Source organism: Canis lupus, chromosome 4 (genome assembly GCF_003254725.2).
Source record: "Canis lupus dingo isolate Sandy chromosome 4, ASM325472v2, whole genome shotgun sequence".
NCBI classification, from domain to species: Eukaryota; Metazoa; Chordata; class Mammalia; order Carnivora; family Canidae; genus Canis; species Canis lupus.
Window position 1 is genome coordinate 531909 of NC_064246.1, and position 23158 is coordinate 555066.

The following is a 23158-nucleotide window of genomic DNA, read 5'->3' on the forward strand; positions in this document are numbered from 1 at the left end:
ACCAGTGTGACCATACTCTGGAGAAAGGGAAATACTGCATTTTTTTTCAGGACTTATGTGTATTAGTTTTGAACATATGTTGATTCCCAAAGATCAGACACACTGTGTGGCCCATCAGTTGAAATAGGGGCTTAGGAGATCTAGGATAGGAGTCTTGACCCCACATGGACTCATCCTATGCTGTTTCCCCATCTGGAAATATATAATGGGACTAGGTATATTAGCAACTGGTGGAATTCCCACCTTGGTCTCCTGAACATAGGAGTTATTAGGGAAGAAAGGGCCAAGCAAACCATGAGGTCCTTGGGAACACCCTCCTTCAGAGTAGGCCACAGACCAGTCCTCATCCATGGAGGGGACAGGAAAGATTAGTGACATCCCCAGGCCCTGGAAAGATGCAGGGCTGGACTTCTTACCATGTTCATCTTACTTGCCAGTTTGGCTACTGTGCAAGTCAGATGGATCATGGAGACTGTTGGTGGGTGTTTGCAGATTTCATCAGATGCAGTGTTTCTGCATATGGTTGGTTTCTCTACTAGACAACTCTACCAGTTATCCCCGTCTCTCAGGGAACCAAGCCTGAGCAGTCCACTGCTGGAGGAAGGGCAGGAGCTGGGCACAAGACCCCTCCCCCTGCGAAGCTGCCTGCTGAGAATGGCAAAGTGACACAGGAAAACCCCCAGTCTCTCCAGTCCCCACAGGAATCAGCCAGCACCTCACTAGGAGAATCTGACACCAGCATACCTGTTGACTAGCTAGTCTCAGCTCCCCACATCATGGCCTGGGGGAAGAGATGCTCCTATCTCTGGACTCAAATCCCTTACCTCTGTTGTGTTGTTCTTTTCTGTAATCTTATGTCAATAAATTCTGAAATAAAAACAAAATGGACAAATTTCTTAGAGGAAAAACAAATCTGATTGCTTTACTGTTTAGTGAATTTTTCATACTCAATGAAATGCTCACAAAATGTCAATCTCTTTTCTCTTTCCCGTCAAAGCAAGATTAAGTAACTTTATTTTCAAAATGCATGTGCTCATTTTTAGAGTACCATTGACATTCTCTACCAACCACCCGAGAACCCCACACCTGCCCCTCGTTCCAGCATATTTCCAGGTTTCCCAGAGATGAGGCTACTGCTTTCCTTGGTGAGGTGATGCTCGCAGATGCTCACATTGCCTCTAAGAGAGACACAGCTCACTGTTCAGGAACATTAACTGTCTCTCCTTCCCGAGTTGCAGGCATCTGATGTGGCCAGATGACAGAGGTCAAGCTTGAGGAATGTGACAAGAATGGCAGGTGTCTCCTCTGGGCTGCAGCTCTTCTGCTGGGTGAATTCTGGCAACTTGGAGAAAGTCTTGTCTCTGCATTGCATCGAGGAAGAAAACTGCCTGTTGGTCAGAAATATCTGTCATGTGAACGGGCAACAAATTACCATCTTGTCATCCAGCATTAATGTGAGTGATATAGATGTGAGGGTGGATGACAAAGCATTACTCATGTCAGATGACATGTAAAAATGGTTTTGCTAAATAAATATTTTTAAAAATCATTTATTATTTATTTATTTATTTATTTAGCACGTGCGTAAGTGGGAGGAGGGGCAGAGGGAGAGGGAGAGAGAGAATCTCAAGCAGACTCCTTGCTGAGTGTGGAGCCTGATTCAGGGCTCGATCCCATGACCCTGAGATCATGACCTGGGCTGAAATCAAGAGTCAGAGCCTTAATTGACAGAGTCACCCAGGTGCCCCTAGATAAATCTTCTTAACTAGATGTGGCTAAGACCACTAGCCTCCCCCACTATTCATTGTTTTCTTCCTCCACAGTAATGAAATGTCTAAATTTAGCTAGGAGCATGGTGGCTGAGAATAAAGAAGAAATGATATTTTCCAGCTCCCATTGTATGTCATGGGTGTGACTGACTAGATCTGGCCAAGTGACTAATTCTAGTCAATGAGACATAAGCAGCAGCATCACATAACAGTTGGTAGAATCCTTCCTTAAAAGAGAGATGCTTTATGCAGTGTGCCCTTTTCTTCTTGATTCTTTTCTCCATTCTGCTCTCTAGAATGCAGATATGCTGGCTGGAGCCCTGACTGTCATCCTGAGTAATGAGGATGCATACAGTAGGGATGAAAGAGTGTGGGGTAGAAGGAACCTGAACTATGGGGATCTCATGGATTACCTACATTCAGACTTACATATTAGAAAAAGATATATTTTTGTATAAATCACTCTTATTTTGGGATCACTATTATACATAGCTACAGTGAATCTTAGTTGAAAGACTTGGTTTAAAGGATAAGGAGGAGTTACCAAGCTCAATAACTTTGAAAGGACACTGTGTGGGAAACACAAAGGAACAAATGAGTCATTCTTACAGATTGGAGGGCCATAGTACTAAAGGTCTAAGCCATTAATGTGGAGGTGCAAAGGCCTGTGTGGACAGAGTACCACGGTAGTGTTGCAGGGCTGCTATAACAGAGTTGCAGCTGGGTGTCCTGAAAGCAGCAATGTATTGTCTCACAGTTCTGGAGGCTAGAAGTGCAAGGTCAATTTGTCAGTGGGGTTGGTTCCTTCTGAAGTCTCTGAGGGAGCCTGACCCATGCCTCTCTCCTAGCTTCCTGATCTCTGCACTCATCCTCACATGGCATTTTCCCTGTGTGCCTATTTGTGTCCAGATTCCCTCTTTTATAAGGACATTGGTCACTTCTGGATCAGGGGTCTGTCCTGTTCCAGTCTTATCACATCTTAACCTAACTTATTATATCCATAGCAGTCCTATTTCCAAATAAGGTCATAATCTGAGGAATTATGAGGACCTCATAATCTGAGGTCCCAGCAGTTATCGACACATGAACTGGGGGAGGAAAACATCATTCAACACATGTACTGACATTGGAATGTCCATAGGCTGAAAATCATTCCTCCTTGGTTTTTCTGACATTGCTAAACATAAAGTGAGACGGCAAGGGCATTCATTATCTGAGGGTTGAGGTTCTTTGCAGATTTATTTTATGTGTGTTTCCTCCAGGGTGAGTGTGTGGAGAATACACAAGTGAATGAAAACTAGTCCCGCCTTCTGGACAGCCCCAGAGGCAGAGCATCACAGAGAGCTACAGTCAAAATGCTACAAGTGTGTCTAGGAGGAATATGATTACCTTGAAGTGAAAGCAAGGAGTATACAAATAGTTTTATTTATTAATTTTTTATTTACTTTTGAGAGACAGGTGTTGAGGGAGAAGCAGAGGGAGAGAATCTTAAACAGACTCCATGCTCGGTGCGGAGCCCGATGAGGATCTTGATCTCATGACCCTGAGATCATGACCTGAACTGAAATCAAGAGTTGGATACTAAACTGGCTGAGCTACCCAGGTGCCTTCTGTATGATTTTATTTTATTATTTTATTTTAAAGATTTTTAAATTTATTCACTCATGAGAGACAGAGAGAAAGGCAGAGACACAGGCAGAGGGAGAAGCAGAGGAGCCTGATGTAGGACTCGATCCCGGACACTGGGATCATGCCCTGAGCCGAAGGCAGACACTCAACTGCTGAGCCCCCCAGGCATCCCCTTCCTGTAGGATTTTAAACAAAAAGCCAGTATCACTCTGTTTCTAAGATAATGTAAACAAAGCATGAGGTCTGCACACCCCTTGGAAATCCAGGGTCTCTATGGTCACAGTTGTTTAGGGAAGAAACACTAATGAAATCCAGTTTTACAGGAAATAAGCTGATGGTCCATGATGGGGGGGGGGGGGCAGGAATCACAGGAGCACATTCCAGGAGGCCTGAAGCACAGAAGAAAAGGTGGTGGTGACAGCCTCTGTGGCCTCAGCAGACAGACACAGTGATAGCAGCCAGCACCCCGAGCTGGGGGAACAGTGTCAGGGCAGGAGGTGGCCCTCTGTCCAATAGCCGACTTCAGAATGTTCATGCATGTGAGGCAGAGCTGGTACAGTGCATGGTTGTTTTCAAAGCTGAAGTAAGGGTAGATGGTGTACCCCATCAGGGTTAACGCCTTAATCAAAACCTGCCTTTCTTTTGGGGTACGTGTTGGTCTGCATAGCTGGGTTCGACCAGTTTCTTCTGTATTCCAGGACTTGGGTTAATACTGTCGGGAAGTCCCAGGCTTGGGGCTCACCCTCTGGCTGCATGCAGATTCTCTGGGTTGCGCGTGGATGCACACTGACGGAGAGGTCTGAATGAGCCCCAAACACACCTGTAGAGCAGCCTCTGGGTGGGTTTGATGCTTGAGCGGCATTCAGTGTTAGCTCACACTTTCAAGAAGGCAAAGGGATGTGACCAGCCCCTTTAAATTTGGCCACAGAGGGGCAAGACGGCAGAAGAGTAGGGTCCCCAAATCACCTGTCTCCACCAAATTACCTAGAAAACCTTCAAATCATCCTGAAAATCTACGAATTCGGCCTGAGATTTAAAGAGAGACCAGGGATCCCTGGGTGGCGCAGCGGTTTAGCGCCTGCCTTTGGCCCAGGGCGCGATCCTGGAGACCCGGGATCGAATCCCACGTCGGGCTCCCGGTGCATGGAGCCTGCTTCTCCCTCTGCCTGTGTCTCTGCCTCTCTCTCTCTCTCTCTGTGACTATCATAAATAAAAAAAAAAAAACAAAACAAATAAAGAGAGACCAGCTGGAACGCTACAGTGAGAAGAGTTCGCGCTTCTATCAAGGCAGGAAGACGGGGGGAAAAAGAAATAAAGAAACAAAAGGCCTCCAAGGGGGAGGGGCCCCGCGAGGAGCCGGGCTGAGGCCGGGGCGAGGGTCCCCAGGACAGGAGAGCCCCGTCCCGGAGACGCAGGAGCTGCACGAACCTTCCCGGGCGGAAAGGGGCTCGCAGGGAGTTGGAGCAGGACGGAGGAGGGCGGGGATGCCCTCGGGCTCCCGGGGACACTAACAGGCACCTGCGCCCCGGGAGAGTGCGCCGAGCTCCCTAAGGGCTGCAGCGCGCACGCGGGACCCGGAGAAGCTCGGGGGGCTCGGGGGCGGCTCCGCGGAGGGGGCTGCGGGGCGGGAGCACGAATCCAACAGCGCAGGCCCCGGAGCACAGGGCGCCAGGACACAGCCCAGGATCCGGCCTCCCCCGTGACAGGCAGAGCCGGGAGAGCCCAGGACAGCGAGGACGCTCCTGCCCCAGCTGAGCAGATCAGCGGCCCCGCCCCGGAGCCTCCAGGCCCTGCAGACGGAGAGCTCTGGAGCTACTGCGGGAGCTGACTCCAGGGCTGCAGAGCTGGCCCCGCCACTGGGGCTGTTCCTCCTGGGGCCTCACGGGGTAAACAACCCCCACTGAGTCCTGCACCAGGAGGGGCAGAGCAGCTCCCCCAAGTGCTAACACCTGAAAATCAGCACAGCAGGCCCCTCCCCCAGAAGACCAGCTAGACGGACAAGTTCCAGGGGAAGTCAAGGGACTTAAAGTATACAGAATCAGAAGATACACCCCCGTGGTTTTTTTTTTCTTTTTTTTTCTTTTTGATTTCTGTTTGCTTCCCCCACCCTTTTATCCCTTTCATTCCTTTTCTTTCTCTTTTTCTCCTTTTTTCTTTTTTTCTTCCTTTTTTCTTTTTTCTTTTTCTCTTTTCTTTCCTTCTTTCTCTTTTTCTCCTTTTCCCAATACAACTTGTTTTTGGCCACTCTGCACTGAGCAAAATGACTAGAAGGAAAACCTCACCTCAAAAGAAAGAACCGGAAACAGTCCTCTCTCCCACAGAGTTACAAAATCTGGATTACAATTCAATGTCAGAAAGCCAATTCAGAAGCACTAATATACAGCTACTGGTGGCTCTAGAAAAAAGCATAAAGGACTCAAGAGACTTCATGACTGGAGAATTTAGATCCAATCAGGCAGAAATTAAAAATCAATTGAATGAGGTGCAATCCAAACTAGAAGTCCTGGGATCCCTGGGTGGCGAAGCGGTTAGGCGCCTGCCTTTGGCTCAGGGCCACAGAACTTTACATCCAAACGCAACTGAATACACATTCTTCTCAAGTGCACATGGAACTTTCTCCAAAATAGACCACATACTGGGTCACAAATTGGGTCTGAACTGATACTAAAAGATTGGGATCGTCCCCTGCATATTCTCAGACCATAATGCCTTGAAATTAGAACTAAATCACAACAAGAAGTATGGAAGGACCTCAAACACGTGGAGGTTAAGGACCATCCTGCTAAAAGATGAAAGGGTCAACCAGGAAATTAAGGAAGAATTAAAAAGATTCATGGGAACTAATGAGAATGAAGATACAACCATTCAAAATCTTTGGGATGCAGCAAAAGCAGTCCTAAGGGGGAATACATCGCAATACAAGCATCCATTCAAAAACTGGAAAGAACTCAAATACAAAAGCTAACCTTACACATAAAGGAGCTAGAGAAAAAACAGCAGATTGACCCCACGCCCAGCAGAAGAAGAGAGTTAATTAAAATTCGAGCAGAACTCAACGAAATCGAGACCAGAAGAACTGTGGAACAGATCAACAGAACCAGGAGTTGGTTCTTTGAACAAATTAATAAGATAGATAAACCATTAGCCAACCTGATTAAAAAGAAGAGAGAGAAGACTCAAATTAATAAAATCATGAATGAGAAAGGAGAGATCACTACCAACACCAAGGAAATACAAACGATTTTAAAAACATATTATGAACAGCTGTACGCCAATAAATTAGGCAATCTAGAAGAAATGGACGCATTCCTGGAAAGCCACAAAGTACCAAAACTGGAACAGGCAGCAATAGAAAACCTGAACATGCCAATAACCAGGGAGGAAATTGAAGCAGTCATCAAAAACCTCCCAAGACACAAGAGTCCAGGGCCAGATGGCTTCCCAGGGGAATTCTATCAAACATTTAAAGAAGAAATCATACCTATTCTCCTAAAGCTGTTTGGAAAGATAGAAAGAGATGGAGCACTTCCAAATTCGTTCTATGAGGCCAGTGTCACCTTAATTCCAAAACCAGACAAAGACCCCACCAAAAAGGAGAATTACAGACCAATATCCCTGATGAACATGGATGCAAAAATTCTCAACAAGATACTAGCCAATAGGATCCAACAGCACATTAAGAAAATTATTCACCACGACCAAGTAGGATTTATCCCCGGGACACAAGGCTGGTTCAACACTCGGAAAACAATCAATGTGATTCATCATATCAGCAAGAGACAAACCAAGAACCATATGATCCTCTCATTGGATGCAGAGAAAGCATTTGACAAAATACAGCATCCATTCCTGATCAAAACTCTTCAGAGTGTAGGGATAGAGGGGACATTCCTCAACATCTTAAAAGCCATCTACGAAAAGCCCACAGCAAATATCATTCTCAATGGGGAAGCACTGGGAGCCTTTCCCCTAAGATCAGGAACAAGACAGGGATGTCCACTCTCACCACTGCTGTTCAACATAGTACTGGAAGTCCTAGCCTCAGCAATCAGACAACAAAAAGACATTAAAGGCATTCAAATTGGCAAAGAAGAAGTCAAACTCTCCCTCTTCGCCGATGACATGATACTACATAGAAAACCCAAAAGCCTCCGCCCCAAGATTGCTAGAACTCATACAGCAATTTGGTAGCGTGGCAGGATAAAAAATCAATGCCCAGAAATCAATGGCATTTCTATACACTAACAATGAGGCTGAAGAAAGAGAAATTAAGGAGTCAATCCCATTTACAATTGCACCCAAAAGCATAAGATACCTAGGAATAAACCTAACCAAAGAGGTAAAAGATCTGTACCCTAAAAACTATAGAACACTTGTGAAAGAAACTGAGGAAGACATAAAGAGATGGAAAATTATTCCATGCTCATGGATTGGCAGAATTAATATTGTGAAAATGTCAATGTTACCCAGGGCAATATACACGTTTAATGCAATCCCTATCAAAATACCATGGACTTTCTTCAGAGAGTTAGAACAAATTATTTTAAGATTTGTGTGGAATCAGAAAAGACCCCGAATAGCCAGGGGAATTTTAAAAAAGAAAACCATATCTGGGGGCATCACAATGCCAGATTTTAGGTTGTACTACAAAGCTGTGGTCATCAAGACAGTGTGGTACTGGCACAAAAACAGACACATAGATCAATGGAACAGAATAGAGAACCCAGAAGTAGACCCTCAACTTTATGGTCAACTAATATTCGATAAAGGAGGAAAGACTATCCATTGGAAGAAAGACAGTCTTTTCAATAAATGGTGCTGGGAAAATTGGACATCCACATGCAGAAGAATGAAACGACCACTCTCTTTCACCAGACACAAAGATAAACTCAAAATGGTTGAAAGATCTAAATGTGAGACAAGATTCCATCAAAATCCTAGAGGAGAACACAGGCCACACCCTTTTTGAACTCGGCCATAGTAACTTCTTGCAAGATACATCCACGAAGGCAAAAGAAACAAAAGCAAAAATGAACTACTGGGACTTCATCAAGATAAGAAGCTTTTGCACAGCAAAGGATACAGTCGACAAAACTAAAAGACAACCTACAGAATGGGAGGAGATATTTGCAAATGACGTATCAGATAAAGGGCTAGTTTCCAAGATCTATAAAGAACTTATTAAACTCAACCCCAAAGAAACAAACAATCCAATCATGAAATGGGCAAAAGACATGAAGAGAAATCTCACAGAGGAAGACATAGACATGGCCAACATGCACATGAGAAAATGCTCTGCATCACTGGCCATCAGGGAAATACAAATCAAAACCACAATGAGATACCACCTCACACCAGTGAGCATGGGGAAAATTAACAAGGCAGGAAACCACAAATGTTGGAAAGGATGCGGAGAAAAGGGAACCCTCCTACACTGTTGGTGGGAATGTGAACTGGTGCAGCCACTCTGGAAAACTGTGGAGGTTCCTCAAAGAGTTAAAATAGACCTGCCCTACGACCCAGGAATTGCACTGTTCGGTATTTACCCCAAAGATTCAGATGCAATGAAATGCCGGGACACCTGCACCCCGATGTTTCTAGCAGCAATGTCCACAATAGCCATACTGTGGAAGGAGCCTCGGTGTCCATCGAAAGATGAATGGATAAAGAAGATGTGGTTTATGTATACAATGGAATATTCCTCAGCCATTAGAAATGACAAATACCCACCATTTGCTTCAACGTGGACAGAACTGGAGGGGATTATGCTGAGTGAAGTAAGTCAATCGGAGAAGGACAAACAGTGTATGTTCTCATTCATTTGGGGAATATAAATAATAGTGGAAGGGAATATAAGGGAAGGGTGAAGAAATGTGTGGGAAATATCAGAAAGGGAGACAGAACATAAAGACTCCTAACTCGGGATCCCTGGGTGGCGCAGCGGTTTGGCGCCTGCCTTTGGCCCAGGGCGGGATCCTGGAGACCCGGGATCGAATCCCACCTCGGGCTCTCGGTGCATGGAGCCTGCTTCTCCTTCTGCCTATGTCTCTGCATCTCTCTCTCTCTCTCTGTGACTGTCATAAATAAATAAAAAAATTAAAAAAAAAAAGACTCCTAACTCTGGGAAACGAACTAGGGGTGGTGGAAGGGGAGGAGGGCGGGGGGTGGGGGTGAGTGGGTGACGGGCACGGAGGGGTATACTTGACGGGATAAGCACTGGGTGTTATTCTGTATGTTGGTTAATTGAACACCAATAAAAATTATTTTATTAAAAAAATAAATAAATGGGAACTTTTTTACCTCTGTACATGGTTGGCTATTTCAAACAGCACTCCTGCCCAGATGCATCCCATTTTTTAAGATTAAAGCAATGTTTGTGCAATTATATGAATATTTTATTGTATTTTTTCCTAATTAGATCATAAAAATGAGTGGAAAAAAGAAAAATGGAAGTGCCGATACTGTGATAAGAAGCAGAGATCTTATTAACTTAATACAATTGAGACAAAGATAGAAATCATTAGGCCTGTGGGAAGTGATGTCATTAGCCTCAATCAGATGCTCATTGACTTCAAGCTGGTCACCCCTATGAACATGTACATAATGTGTGAATCATTGAGGACAATGCCTAAAAGGCAAGGTGTGATTAGGGACATGAGAATGTTTTTCAGCTCTCTGGTAACAAAACTCACATGTAATCTGTTTAGGTCTTATATATTTCACTTGCCACCAATTTTCAAGAGAACATTGTGTATAAAACCAAGCAAATGTCTAAATTAACACATGGACTTCCACTCTTATAAAGCTGTTGTTGTACATCTTATATTTAGACAATAAAATTTATGATTGCAAAAAAAATAATAATAAAATAAATTAGGCCACAAAGTCTGTCAAATCAGAAACTGGTGATTTGAATCTTATAATAATATCATCCAAATATGGATCACCAGCCCCTGGAATCTTGTAATAACTAAGACCATCTAAATAATTAGGGGGAAAACAGTAAAAATTTACAGCAAAATATCCTCCTCTGCTTATTTTAGTTCTCCTCTCTCTATTTCATGGATTTAACTATAATTTCGTGAAACTCACAGAAGGAAAAGCTGTTTTATATGTATATAAATATATATAAATATATATAAATATATATAAAATATATGTAAATACATACATATTTTATATATAAATATATATAAAATATATAAAAATATATATTTATATATAAAACAGATATATATATAAAACAGCTTTTTGGAGAGGGAACAAAAAAAGAGATGGAAATTAATATTTAATCGGTACTGACTTCTATGCTAAGTGGCTTTAAATTCACTTATTTATTTCAAAATAGTGATTACTATTTCCATTTTAGGTAAATGGTGATGAAAACTTAAGAGTAGTTAAAAATGAAATTTATGGAAGGCCTAGAAAAAAAATACTTTTAAAAACAACAGGTTGGTGGATCACATTCCTCAATCCCATGACCACTGGAAATATATAGTAATCATGAAAGTGTGGTATTGTAGTCTGGAAAATAGACATAGAGACCAAAGCCCAGAGGCAGATCCACATTTATACACTGATTGTTTCCTGACAAGAACACACAGACAATTCAGTGGTGGGAGAGGGGTTATAATTTGTGTACTTTTCAGTCTAATTTTTCCTCCATACCATGATGTTTTTAAAGATTTTTTCAATTTTATTGCATTTATCAGTAGTTTCTTCCTTTTCCTGTGGAGTAGTATTTCTCTTGTGCAAAAATACTCGTTTTATATACTTTCCCATTCTTCTCTGATGAGTATTTGAGTTGTTTCCAATTTGGAGCTGTTATGTACAAAATAGTTAGGAACTCTTGGTAGGAGTGTCTTTTGGGGCATGTATTTTATTTATCTTGGTCGATACTAAGGAGCATGATGGTTGGGTTATAGAACAGATACACACTGTACTTTTATAAGAAACCGCTATGGTAATTGTACTGTTTTACAGTCCAACTTGCAAGGTGAGAAAGTTCTGACTGGTCCACGTCCTCTCTGGCATTTGGTGTCTTTAGTCTTTTTAAAGTTTTAGCCCTCAGAGTGTTGTAAGCTAGGTCTACTTCACTGTGGTTTTAATTTGTGTTTCCCTGATAACTAATCATGTTGAGACTGTGTTTCTATTAACTATTTGTATATTTTGCTTTGTGAAGGTCTGTTTAAACCTCAGGATTTTGAGGCAGGGCAGGATGGCAGAAGAGTAGGGGTCCTCGGGGCAGCCCCGGTGGCGCAGCAGTTTAGCGCAGCCTGAAGCCCGGGGCATGATCCTGGAGACCCTGGATTGAGTCCCACATCGGGCTCCCGGTGCATGGAGCCTGCTTCTCCCTCGGCCTGTGTCTTTGCCTCTCTCTCTCTCTCTCTCTCTCTCTCTCTCTGTGTGTGTGTGTGTGTCTCTCATGAATAAGTAAATAAAATCTTTAAAAAAAAAAAAAAGAGTAGGGGTCCTCAACTCACCTGGCCCCACCAACTTACCTAGATAACTTTCAAATCATCCTGAACACCTATGAATTCGACCTGAGATTTAAAGAGAATAGCCGGAAAGCTACAGAAAGAAGGGTTTTCACTTCTAGCAAGTTAGGAAGGTGGAAAAAATAAAAAGAATCAAGTGGGGTAGGGGCACTGCAAGGAGCCGGGCTAAAGCCAGGCTGCAAAAACCTCCGGGACAGGAAAGCCCAGCCCTGGAGAAGCGGGAACTTTAAAAATCTGCACCGGATTCTTCCCAGACAGAAAAGCGCTTAGCAGGGAAGTCGGGGAGAATTGCAGGAGGGGCCGAGGAGCCTCCAATCTCCCGGAGTCACTATAGAGGAGGGGCGCCCCGGGGAGAGCTCACCGCAAACTGTGGACTGATCTCAGTAAAGGCCTGGAGCGCGCAGCCCAGGGCATTGGGGAGAAGCCAGTTGGTTAGGCGGGCAGCTCCTGACCGAGGGGGCTGCGCCCTGCTGCCGTCGGGAGCCACGCCCCTGGGAGTGTGATTCCAGAAGCACAGGGCCCCGGATTCCAGGGCGGGGAGCAGACAAAGCCCATGACCCTACGTTCCCTCTGGGACAGGCGGAGGCAGGGAAGGCACAGGACAGCGAGAACTCTCCTGCCACTGGGCGCCCTCAAACTGTGCAGATCAGTGCACCCGCTGCCCTGGGAACATCTAGGCCAGTGCAGACTGGGAGACTGCAGTTAGTTGCTGCGGGGAGCTGACTCCAGAGCCGGAGGACTGGCTGCTGCCACTGTTGTTTTCCCTCCTTGTTTCACCGTGTGCCTAGGGGAGGCGGGGCCGCCAGGAAACAAAGGCCTTAGGGGATGAACAGCTCCCACTGAGCCTGGCACCCAGCAGGGGGGCGGGCATCTCCCCCAGGCACACGCACCTGAGAATCAGCACAGCAGGCCCCTCCACCAGAAGACCAGCTGGAAGGACAGGGGAAGAGCAAGCTCTTGATCAAGCAGTAGTGGAATACTCCAGGGGAAGTCGAGGGATTCATAGTATATAGAACTAGAGGGTCCCCGCTTTAAATTTTTTTTTCCTTTTTCCATTACAACTCGTTTTTATATCAGACTAAAAATTCCCAATATTTTTTCTCTTTATTACCACCTTAACTACAATATTTTACCACCTATTCATTTTTAAGTTTCTTCCTTTTAAGCTTTCATATTTCTACAATTACAGGTCTTCGATATATTTTCCATTTCTAGAGTCCCTTCAACATACTTGGTATAATTTTGGGAGATATACAAGTTATGATTTTTTTGTTTTGTGATTTTTGTTTTATCTGTCTCATTTTTTTCAAAAATGGCAGAAGTTAATACCTTCTAAAACATGACCAGCATGCACCCAGAACCAAGTGAACACTGTGCTGGTTTATGCTGTGAGAGTATTTTCTCTCTTCATTCCCATTCTTCCCCCCTCTTTTATCTCAATTATGTTTTGGTGGTCAATGGCGGGGCTTTCTACAAGTATTGCTGGTTTTTATAAATTTGGGATTGAGCATCTTCTAACATACAGAACTTAATACACTCAGAATCAAGAGGATCACCCTCGAGGACCACAGGTAGACTACATTCTTCCTCCACTACAACTTCTTCACTACCACTATCTTCCCTCATTTTTTTCTCTCATTTTTTTCTCTTTTTTCTCCTTACTTTATCCCCTTCATTTTTTTCTCTCACTTTTTTTTTCTTTTTTCTCCTTACTTTTCCTTTTTCTCTTCTTTCTTTTTCTTCTTCTTTGAACTTTTTGGCCATTTATTTTTTACTACATTGTTTTAAAATTTTTCACCTTAGTGGTCTTTTTGTTTTATTTTGCTCTGATCTTTGTTTTCATTTTCTGGTCTCTGACCTTGTCAGAATCATCTAGGGTGAAATAGACTTAGATGGTGGTTGATATTCTTGACTCAGCCTGCTCAAATAGCCACTCTTCACTGAACAAAATGACTAGAAGGAAAAACTCACCACAAAAGAATCAGAAACAGTACTCCTGCCATAGCGTTACAGAATATGGATTACAATTAGATGTCAGAAAGCCAATTCAGAAGCACATTATAAAGCTACTGGTGGCTCTAGAAAAAAGCATAAAGGAATCAAGAGACTTCAAGACTGCAAAATTTAGATCTAATCAGGCCGAAATTAAAAATCAATTAAATGAGATGCAATCCAAACTGGAGGTCCTAATGACAAGGGTTAATGAGGTGGAAGAAAGAGTGAGCGACATAGAAGACAAGTTGATGGCAAGGAGGGAAGCTGAAGAAAAAAGAGAAAACCAATTAAGAGACCATGAGGAAAGGTTAAGGGAAATAAATGATAGCCTCAGAAGGATGAATCTACATATAATTGGGGTTCCAGAAAGCACCAAGGGGGCCAGAGGGCCAGAGGGCCATAAAGCATATTTGAACAAATCATAGACGAGAACTTCCTTAATTTGGGGATAGAAACAGGCATTCAGACCAGGAGATAGAGAGGTTCCCCTCAAAATCAATAAAAAACATTCAATACCTTGACATTTAATAGTGAAACTTGGAAATTCCAAGGATAAAGAGAAAATCTTTAAAGCGAGATTCTAAATCCTTAAAGAGATTCTAAACTTATAAGGGGAGAAATATCAGATTAACAGCAGACCTCTCCACACTGACCTTGCAGACCAGAAAGGGCTGGCAGGATATATTCAGGGTACTAAATGAGAAGAACATGCAGCCAAGAATACCATATCCAGCAAGACTCTCATTCAGAATAGAAGGAGAGATAAAGAGCTTCCAAGATAGGCATAAACTGAAAAAATATATGACCACCAAACCAGCTCTGCAAGAAATATTGATGAGGACCCTATAAAAGAAAGAGGAAGCCCAAAGAAATAATCCACAAAAACAGGGGCTGAATAGGTTTTATGATGACACTAAATTCATATCTTTCAATAGTTACTCCGAACATGAATGGGTTAAATGATTCTATCAAAAGGCGCAGGGTTTCAAACTGAATAAAAAAGCAAGACCCATCTATCTGCTGTCTACAAGAGACTAATTTTAGACCTAAGGACCCCTACAGCCTGAAAACGAAAGGTTGGAGAACTATTTACCATTCAAATGGTCTTCAAAAGAAAGCTGGAGTAGCAATCCTCATATGAGATAAATTAAATTTTATCCCAAAGAGAGGAAGAGGGACATTATATCATACTTAAAGGGTCTATCCAACAAGAAGACCTAACAATCAAGAATATTTATGCAAAAATTCTCAACAAGATACTAGCCAGTGGGATCCAATAGTACATTAAGAAGATTATTCACCATGACCAAGTGGGATTTATCCCAGGACGCAAGGGTGGTTCAACACTTGTAAAACAATCAACGTGATAGATCATATCAACAAGAGAAAAAATAAGAATCATATGATCCTCTCAATGGTTGCAGAGACAGCATTTGACAAAATACAGTATCCATTCCTGATCAAAACTCTTCAGAGTGTAGGGATAGAGGCAACATTCCTCAGCATCTTAAAAGCCATCTATGAAAAGCCCACAGCAAATATCATTCTCAATGGGGAAACACTGGGAGCCTTTCCCCTAAGATCAGGAACAAGACAGGGATGTCCACTCTCACCACTGCTATTCAACATAGTACTGGAAGTCCTAGCCTCAGCAATAAGACAACAAAAAGAAATAAAAGGCATTCAAATTGGCAAAGAAGAAGTCAAACTCTCCTCTTCGCAGATGACATGATACTGCACATAGAAAACCCAAAAGACTCCACCCCAGATTGCTAGAACTCATACAGCAATTCGACAATGTGGCAGGATACAAAATCAGTGCCTAGAAATCAGTGGCATTTCTATACATTAACAATGAGACTGAAGAATGAGAAATCAAGGAGTCAATCCCATTTACAATTGCACGCCAAAGCATAAGATACCTAGGAATAAACCTAACCAAACAAGTAAAGGATCTATACCCTAAAAACTATAGAACATTTCTGAAAGAAATTGAGGAAGACACAAAGAGATGGAAAAATATTCCATGCTCATGGATTGGCAGAATTAATATTGTGAAAATGTCAATGCTACCCAGGGCAATTTACATGTTCAATGCAACCCCTATCAAAATACCATGGACTTTCTTCAGAGAGTTGGAACAAATAATCTTAAGATTTGTGTGGAATCAGAAAAGACCCCGAATAGCCAGGAGAATATTGAAAAAGAAAACCAGAGCTGGCATCACAATGCCGGATTTCAAGTTGTCCTGCAAAGCTGTGATCATCAAGACAGTGTGGTACTAGCACAAAAATAGACACATAGATCAATGGAACAGAATAGAAAAAACAGAAATGGGCCCTCAACGCTATGGTCAACTAATATTCGACAAAGCAGGAAAGACTATCCACTGGAAAAAAGACAGTCTCTTCAATAAATGGTGCTGGAAAATTGGACAGCCACGTGCAGAACAATGAAACTAGACCATTCTCTTACACCATACACAAAGGTAAACCCAAAATGAATGAAAGATCTAAATGTGGGACAAGAATTCATCAAAATGCTAGAGGAGGACACAGGCAACACCCTTTTTGAACTTGGCCACAGCAACTTCATTGCAAGATACATCTATGAAAGCAAAGGAAACAAAAGCAAAAATGAATTATTGGGACTTAAGAGAAAAAAGCTTCTTTACAGCAAAAGAAACAGTCAACAAAACTAAAATACAACCTACAGAATGGGAGTAGATATTTGCAAATGACATATCCAAGATCCAAAAAGAATGTATTAAACTCAACACCCAAGAAACAAACTCATGAAATGGGCAAAAGACATGAACAGAAATTTCACCAAAGAAGACATAGACATGGCCAACAAGCACATGAGAAAACGCTCTGCATCACTTGCCATCAGGGAAATACAAATCAAAACCACAGTGAGATACCACCTCACACTAGTGAGAATAGGGAAAATTAACAAGACAGGACACAACAAATGTTGGAGAGGATGTGGTGGAACAGTAGTGCACACTGTTGGTGGGAAGGTGAACTGGTGCAGCCACTCTGGAAAACTGTGTGGAGGTTCCCCAAAGAGTTAAAAATAGAGCTACCCTATGACCCAGCAATTACACTACTGGGGATTTACCCCAAAGATACAGATGCAGTGAAAAGCCAAGACACCGGTACCCCGATGTTTATAGCAGCAACGTCCATGATAGCCAAACTGTGGAAGGAGCCTGGATGAGATGAATGGATAAGGAAGATGTGGTCTATATATACAACAAAATATTACTCAGCCATTGGAAGCGACAAATAGCCACCATTTGCTTCAACGTGGATGGAACTGGAGGGTATTATGCTGAGTGAAATAAGTCAATCGGAGAAGGACAAACATTTAATGGTCTCATTCATTTGGGGAATATAAAAAGTAGTGAAAAGGAATAAAGGGGGAAGGAGAGAAAATGAGAGGGTAATACCAGAGAGGGTGACTCATATCTCTGCAAAATGAACAAGGGGTAGTGTAAGGTCAGGTGGGCGGAGAAATGGGGTGACTGGGTGATGGGCACTTAGTGGAGCCCTTCATGGGATGAGCCCTGGGTGTTATACTATATGTTGGCAAATCGAACTCCAATAAAAAAAATACAAAAAAAATCTAAATGCAAGTCATATTTCAACATTCACATATCACACCATAGACTGTGAGCAGAGCATGCCCATTAGCCTGAGTTTGTCTCACCTGTGCTGCTGTCCAGTCATACCTTATAATTAAGGATCCTAGACAGAGTTCCCCAAACCTGGCCAACCACAGGGAGATTGTGCAGATTCCCAGGCCCTGCCCCAGATCCACTGGTGCAAACAGTTGTCAATACTATGTGCCGACCTGAGTCCCTGTGAAGACCCCCATGAGAGGTCTCTGCCAGACTCACCTGTAGATGCCAGATGCGCTCACTGTCCTTGGAGACATTCTCCACTGTTTCTCCCATAGGGCATTGAGCAGGTTGAAGAGGAGGGCAAAGGTAAGGATGACGTAGGTGATGAGCAGGAACAGAACCAGGATAGAGTACTTGGGAGTTCTGCTGTATGTTCAAGTCGCCCAGGCCTATGGTGAGCTTAAAGAGTTCCAGCACTGTATCAGTGAAGCTGTCATAGGAGCTGCAGTCCTTGTTGTCACTGGGATACATCTCGATCAGCGAGGCTAGGGCTGGGAGGACACAAAACGGTTTGTCCTCTGGCACTGTGCCTGGTTAATTACCCAATAAGCTCATGCATACTTTCATATATATATATATTCTTTATTTTTTCCCATACAGATGGTAAAGCTAAATTCTGAAAGTTTTTTCAATATTTGTAACCACTGCCCAAATGAAGATATAGAACCTTTCTGTTGCTCTAGAAATTATACAGATTTTATTGATTTATTCATGAGAGACACAGAGAGAGAGGCAGAGACATAGACAGAGGAAGAAGCAGGCTCCCTGCAGGGATCCACGATGTGGGACTCCATCCCAGATCACGACCTGAGCCAAAGGCAGATGCTCAACCACTGAGCCACCCAGGTGCCCCGCTGCAGTTAAATTCTTTCTCTGAAGTAGTTTGCACTTTGTTAGGTAATAACACATTTCAGGACAAATTCAAGCACAAAAGACAGTACATTCCATGATTCCATTTATCTGAAGTCCCAAAACATGCAAATCCCATCAGAAAGTGCAGAGGGGTCAGGGGGTGTTACATGTCGACTTAACCGGGCTATGTATAGTCCTTGTCTACCAAATGCTAAACTAAGTTGCTGTAATGTGACTAACTTCCACAGTCAGTTGACTTTAAGTGAATAAGTATATCCCTCCATGATCTAGGTGGACGGTAAAGTAGAAGGTTTTCCTGGGGAAGAAGAAATTCCACCTGTGGCCTGGAGCATCAGCTCCTGCCAGAGTCCAGGCTGCCCTTCCTGACATGGTGTCCTCTGGTTTTCAGACTTGCCCAACCAGTATCCATATTTCCTTGCTACATATAGAGAGACACACAGGTGCAGACAGACAGACATGGGTCTATCTAGCCATCTAATTGACATCTATGTCTCTATCCATCCATTATCTATCTATCTATCTATCTATCTATCTATCTATCTATCTATCTATGTGATGGATCAGGAGGGGGGACCTTTGTGAAGGGATCAAGGTTAGAGGAGGTCATAGGTATCCACCCTCAAGAATGTGTCACCGAGAATGTGCTTCCTCTCACAAGGGTGAATTTAGTGCCTGGTGACCAGCAGCCGTCTATGAATGAGAAAGCTGCTGTCACCAAATATTCCAGTTTCTTGACCTTGGACTCCTGAGCCTTCAGAACTGTGAAAAATAAGTGTTAGTTTTGTAAACCACCCAGTCTATGGTATTTTTGTTATAGTGGCCCAAGCTAATGCTAGATACATAAATATAAATGTATATATAGATAGAAATATATGTACACATGTAATTTCGAGTCCCACATCGGGATCCCCGCAGGGAGCCTGCCTCTCCCTCTGCCTGTGTCTCTGCCTGTCTCTCTGTGTTTCTCATGAATAAATCAATAAAATCTTAAAAAAAAAAAAAGTTAACAGCAATGTGACTTGAAATCCTAAAATTTGGACCAATATAATAGTTAGGAAAAATAATGGAGTCCAGTAAAGAGGAATCGTGTCAGTTTGCAAAATGTAGGATCACAGATAAGGAACACATGGAATCATTTGATTAAAGTGTGGAGCCCAATTTTCAAAGATCATGATATGCAAAATAAACCACTCGTATTTTACAGCCAGTCGCATCGTGACCCATAATGACCTCGTGTGAGCTTCTAAACAGGACATTTCTAGTTGTCGCAGTCTCCACCAGGCAGAAGTCAAACGCCAGGCTGTTCGGTTCCAAAGCGGACCCGCGCTGCTGGTCCCGAGCGGAGCGCGGCGCGTCGGGCGGGGGCTGCGCGGCCACGGACCCCGACGGCGATCTGGCGCGATGGGCGATGGGCGATGGGCCCGACTCCGCGGGCAGCCGCCGGCTGACGGGACGAACCGAAACGACCCACCTCCGACGGCGACGCGGACCGCGGGCAGCTGCGGACCCGACCGGCTCGGCCTGGGCCTTCATTCGGAGGCGGGCGCCCGAGGGCGCAGGCCCCGCCCCCCGAGCCGCAGTCGCCGCCGCAGGAGCGTCCGGAGCGGGGGCGCCGCCTCGCGGCTGCGGGGGCAGGGCCAGGGCGTCGGGCGTCGGGCGTCGGGCGTCGGGCGTCGGGCGTCGGGCGTCGGCCTCGGAGGCCCCTGCCCAAGCGCCCCTTGTCTGGGAACCGGCCCTTTTCTAACAAGCCGTTCTTGAATGAGTTTTCACGGCACCAGCTCTCGTCGGTTGACTTTCCCCTAGAGCAGCGGTGTCTCCTTTGATCAATTCATTCTTTTAAGATGTTGTTTATCCATTCATGAGACACGGACGGAGGCAGAGACGGGCGACGGAGGGGCAGGCCCCGCGGGCAGCGCGCTGCGGGCGCGGGCGGGGACGGGACCCTCCGCGGAGCCGCCGGGCCTTGCTGTTGAGGCTTCTCTGCCCCGCACTCGTGGTTCAGCGGACTCCACCCTCCCTCGCTTCTTGCGGTAGGACTTGACTTGACTAATTTTCGGTGATTCTTCCTTTCTGATGTAAGCATATGAAGCTGTAGTTTTCCCTTTGAGCAGAATCCGCATGTATTAGGATGTTTCGTTCTGTTTTTGTTGTTTTCGTTTCTGTTTTGTTGCTTTGTTTTGTTTCTTCCACCATCCAGTCCCGAACATTTTCCTCGTTTTCCTGCGATGTCTTCTCTGGTGCACGGGTCAGTACAAGAATATTGCTGCACCTCGGATCAGTAGGGGATCCTCGGGCCCCTGTCACTGATTTGCACCGTTTCTTCAGAGCACTTGCTCAGCGTGATTCCAGTCTTCTGAAATGTGTCAACACCTGATTCACAGTTTAGCATAATAGTCCATTTTGGTGGATTTTCCATTTGCAACGGCAAAGGATGTCTGTCCTACCGCCGTGAGGTGTGGTGTTTCATACCCTGCCTGTTCCAGCAGCGAGTTCCAGAGCTGCCCAACAGCTCCCAGGTGGAGACTTTTGGGTTCTGGATATGTCTGTTTCTTCCTTTATCTCGAATCCATATTATTACTTGCAGACAAATTTAGGATGTTTGTACTGTCCTAGTGAACTGACCCTTCTTGAATTTTGAAATGTTCATCTTGATCTCCAGTAATAACTCCTCACCCGAAGTCCACTTTATTTTATAGAACTAGAGCGACACAGTTCCATAGCTCCCTTGTTTGGATGGCCTTCATTATTATTCTCTCCTTATTTTCTGTGTCAGTGCTTCTGTGCTACGTGTCAACAACATAGAGATGAGTCTTGCCTTTTCTTTGAGTCTGACGATATTCACACTTCATTTCCTCTTGATGAGTCCACTCACTTTATGTGACTATTGGCATAGTTGGATTTATGTTCACCATGTTGCTACTTTATTTCAATATTCTGCTCTTTGTTGCATTATTTCTCCTTTCTTGCTCTCTTCTGAATTATTTTAATTATTCTCCTCTGTTAGCTTTTTAATGACATCTATGTCATATCTCCCTACTAATAATTTTAATTGCTGTTATTTTTTAGTGGCTACCCTTGAGATTTGGTGATTATTTTCTTTTGGATTAACTGTTTTTTTATTTTTTATTTTTTTTTTAATTTATTTTTTATTGGTGTTCAACTTACTAACATACAGAATAACCCCCAGTGCCCTCCTCCCCTTCCACCACCCCTAGTTCGTTTCCCAGAGTTAGCAGTCTTTACATTCTGTCTCCCTTTCTGATATTTCCCACACATTTCTTCTCCCTTCCCTTCTATTCCCTTTCACTATTATTTATATTCCACAAATGAATGAGAACATACACTGTTTGTCCTTCTCCGACTGACTTACTTCACTCAGCATAATACCCTCCAGTTCCATCCACGTTGAAGCAAATGGTGGGTATTTGTCATTTCTAATAGCTGAGTAATATTCCATTGTATACATAAACCACATCTTCTTTATCCATCATCTTTCGATGGACACCGAGGCTCCTTCCACAGTTTGGCTATCGTGGCCATTGCTGCTATAAACATCGGGGTGCAGGTGTCCCGGCGTTTCATTGCATCTGTATCTTTGGGGTAAATCCCCAACAGTGAAATTGCTGGGTCGTAGGGCAGGTCTATTTTTAACTGTTTGAGGAACCTCCAGACAGTTTTCCAGAGTGGCTGCACCAGTTCACATTCCCACCAACAGTGTAGGAGGGTTCCCTTTTCTCCGCATCCTCTCCAACATTTGTTGCTTCCTGCCTTGTTAATTTTCCCCATTCTCACTGGTGTGAGGTGGTATCTCATTGTGGTTTTGATTTGTATTTCCCTGATGGCAAGTGATGCAGAGCATTTTCTCATATGCATGTTGGCCATGTCTATGTCTTCCTCTGTGAGATTTCTCTTCATGTCTTTTGCCCATTTCATGATTGGATTGTTTGTTTCTTTGGGGTTGAGTTTAATAAGTTCTTTATAGATCTTGGAAACTAGCCCTTTATCTGATATGTCATTTGCAAATATCTTCTCCCATTCTGTAGGTTGTCTTTGAGTTTTGTTGACTGTATCCTTTGCTGTGCAAAAGCTTCTTATCTTGATGAAGTCACAATAGTTCATTTTTGCTTTTGTTTCTTTTGCCTTCGTGGATGTATCTTGCAAGAAGTTACTATGGCCGAGTTCAAAAAGGGTGTTGCCTGTGTTCTTCTCTAGGATTGATGGAATCTTGTCTCACATTTAGATCTTTCATCCATTTTGAGTTTATCTTTGTGTCTGGTGAAAGAGAGTGGTCTAGTTTCATTCTTCTGCATGTGGATGTCCAATTTTCCCAGCACCATTTATTGAAGAGACTGTCTTTCTTCCAGTGGATAGTCTTTCCTCCTTTATCGAATATTAGTTGACCATAAAGTTCAGGGTCCACTTCTGGATTCTCTATTCTGTTCCACTGATCTATGTGTCTGTTTTTGTGCCAGTACCACACTGTCTTGATGACCACAGCTTTGTAGTACAACCTGAAATCTGGCATTGTGATGCCCCCAGATATGGTTTTCTTTTTAAAAATTCCCCTGGCTATTCGAGGTCTTTTCTGATTCCACACAAATCTTAAAATAATTTGTTCTAACTCTCTGAAGAAAGTCCATGGTATTTTGATAGGGATTGCATTAAACGTGTAAATTGCCCTGGGTAACATTGACATTTTCACAATA

General features: G+C 43.5%; 1 protein-coding gene across 1 annotated transcript; it reads right to left on the reverse strand.

The window, feature by feature from the left end:
• Positions 1 to 977: 977 nt before the first annotated feature.
• On the reverse strand, positions 978 to 19841 carry LOC112660883 (transient receptor potential cation channel subfamily V member 3-like). The gene is made up of 3 exons (XM_025448619.3): positions 19683 to 19841; positions 17796 to 18070; positions 978 to 1388 (listed from the first exon to the last, which is right to left on the reverse strand). Exons 2-3 carry the CDS (start codon positions 18048 to 18050, stop codon positions 1266 to 1268), a joined length of 378 nt encoding a protein of 125 aa, XP_025304404.1. The 5' UTR covers positions 18051 to 18070; positions 19683 to 19841; the 3' UTR covers positions 978 to 1265.
• Positions 19842 to 23158: the final 3317 nt, after the last annotated feature.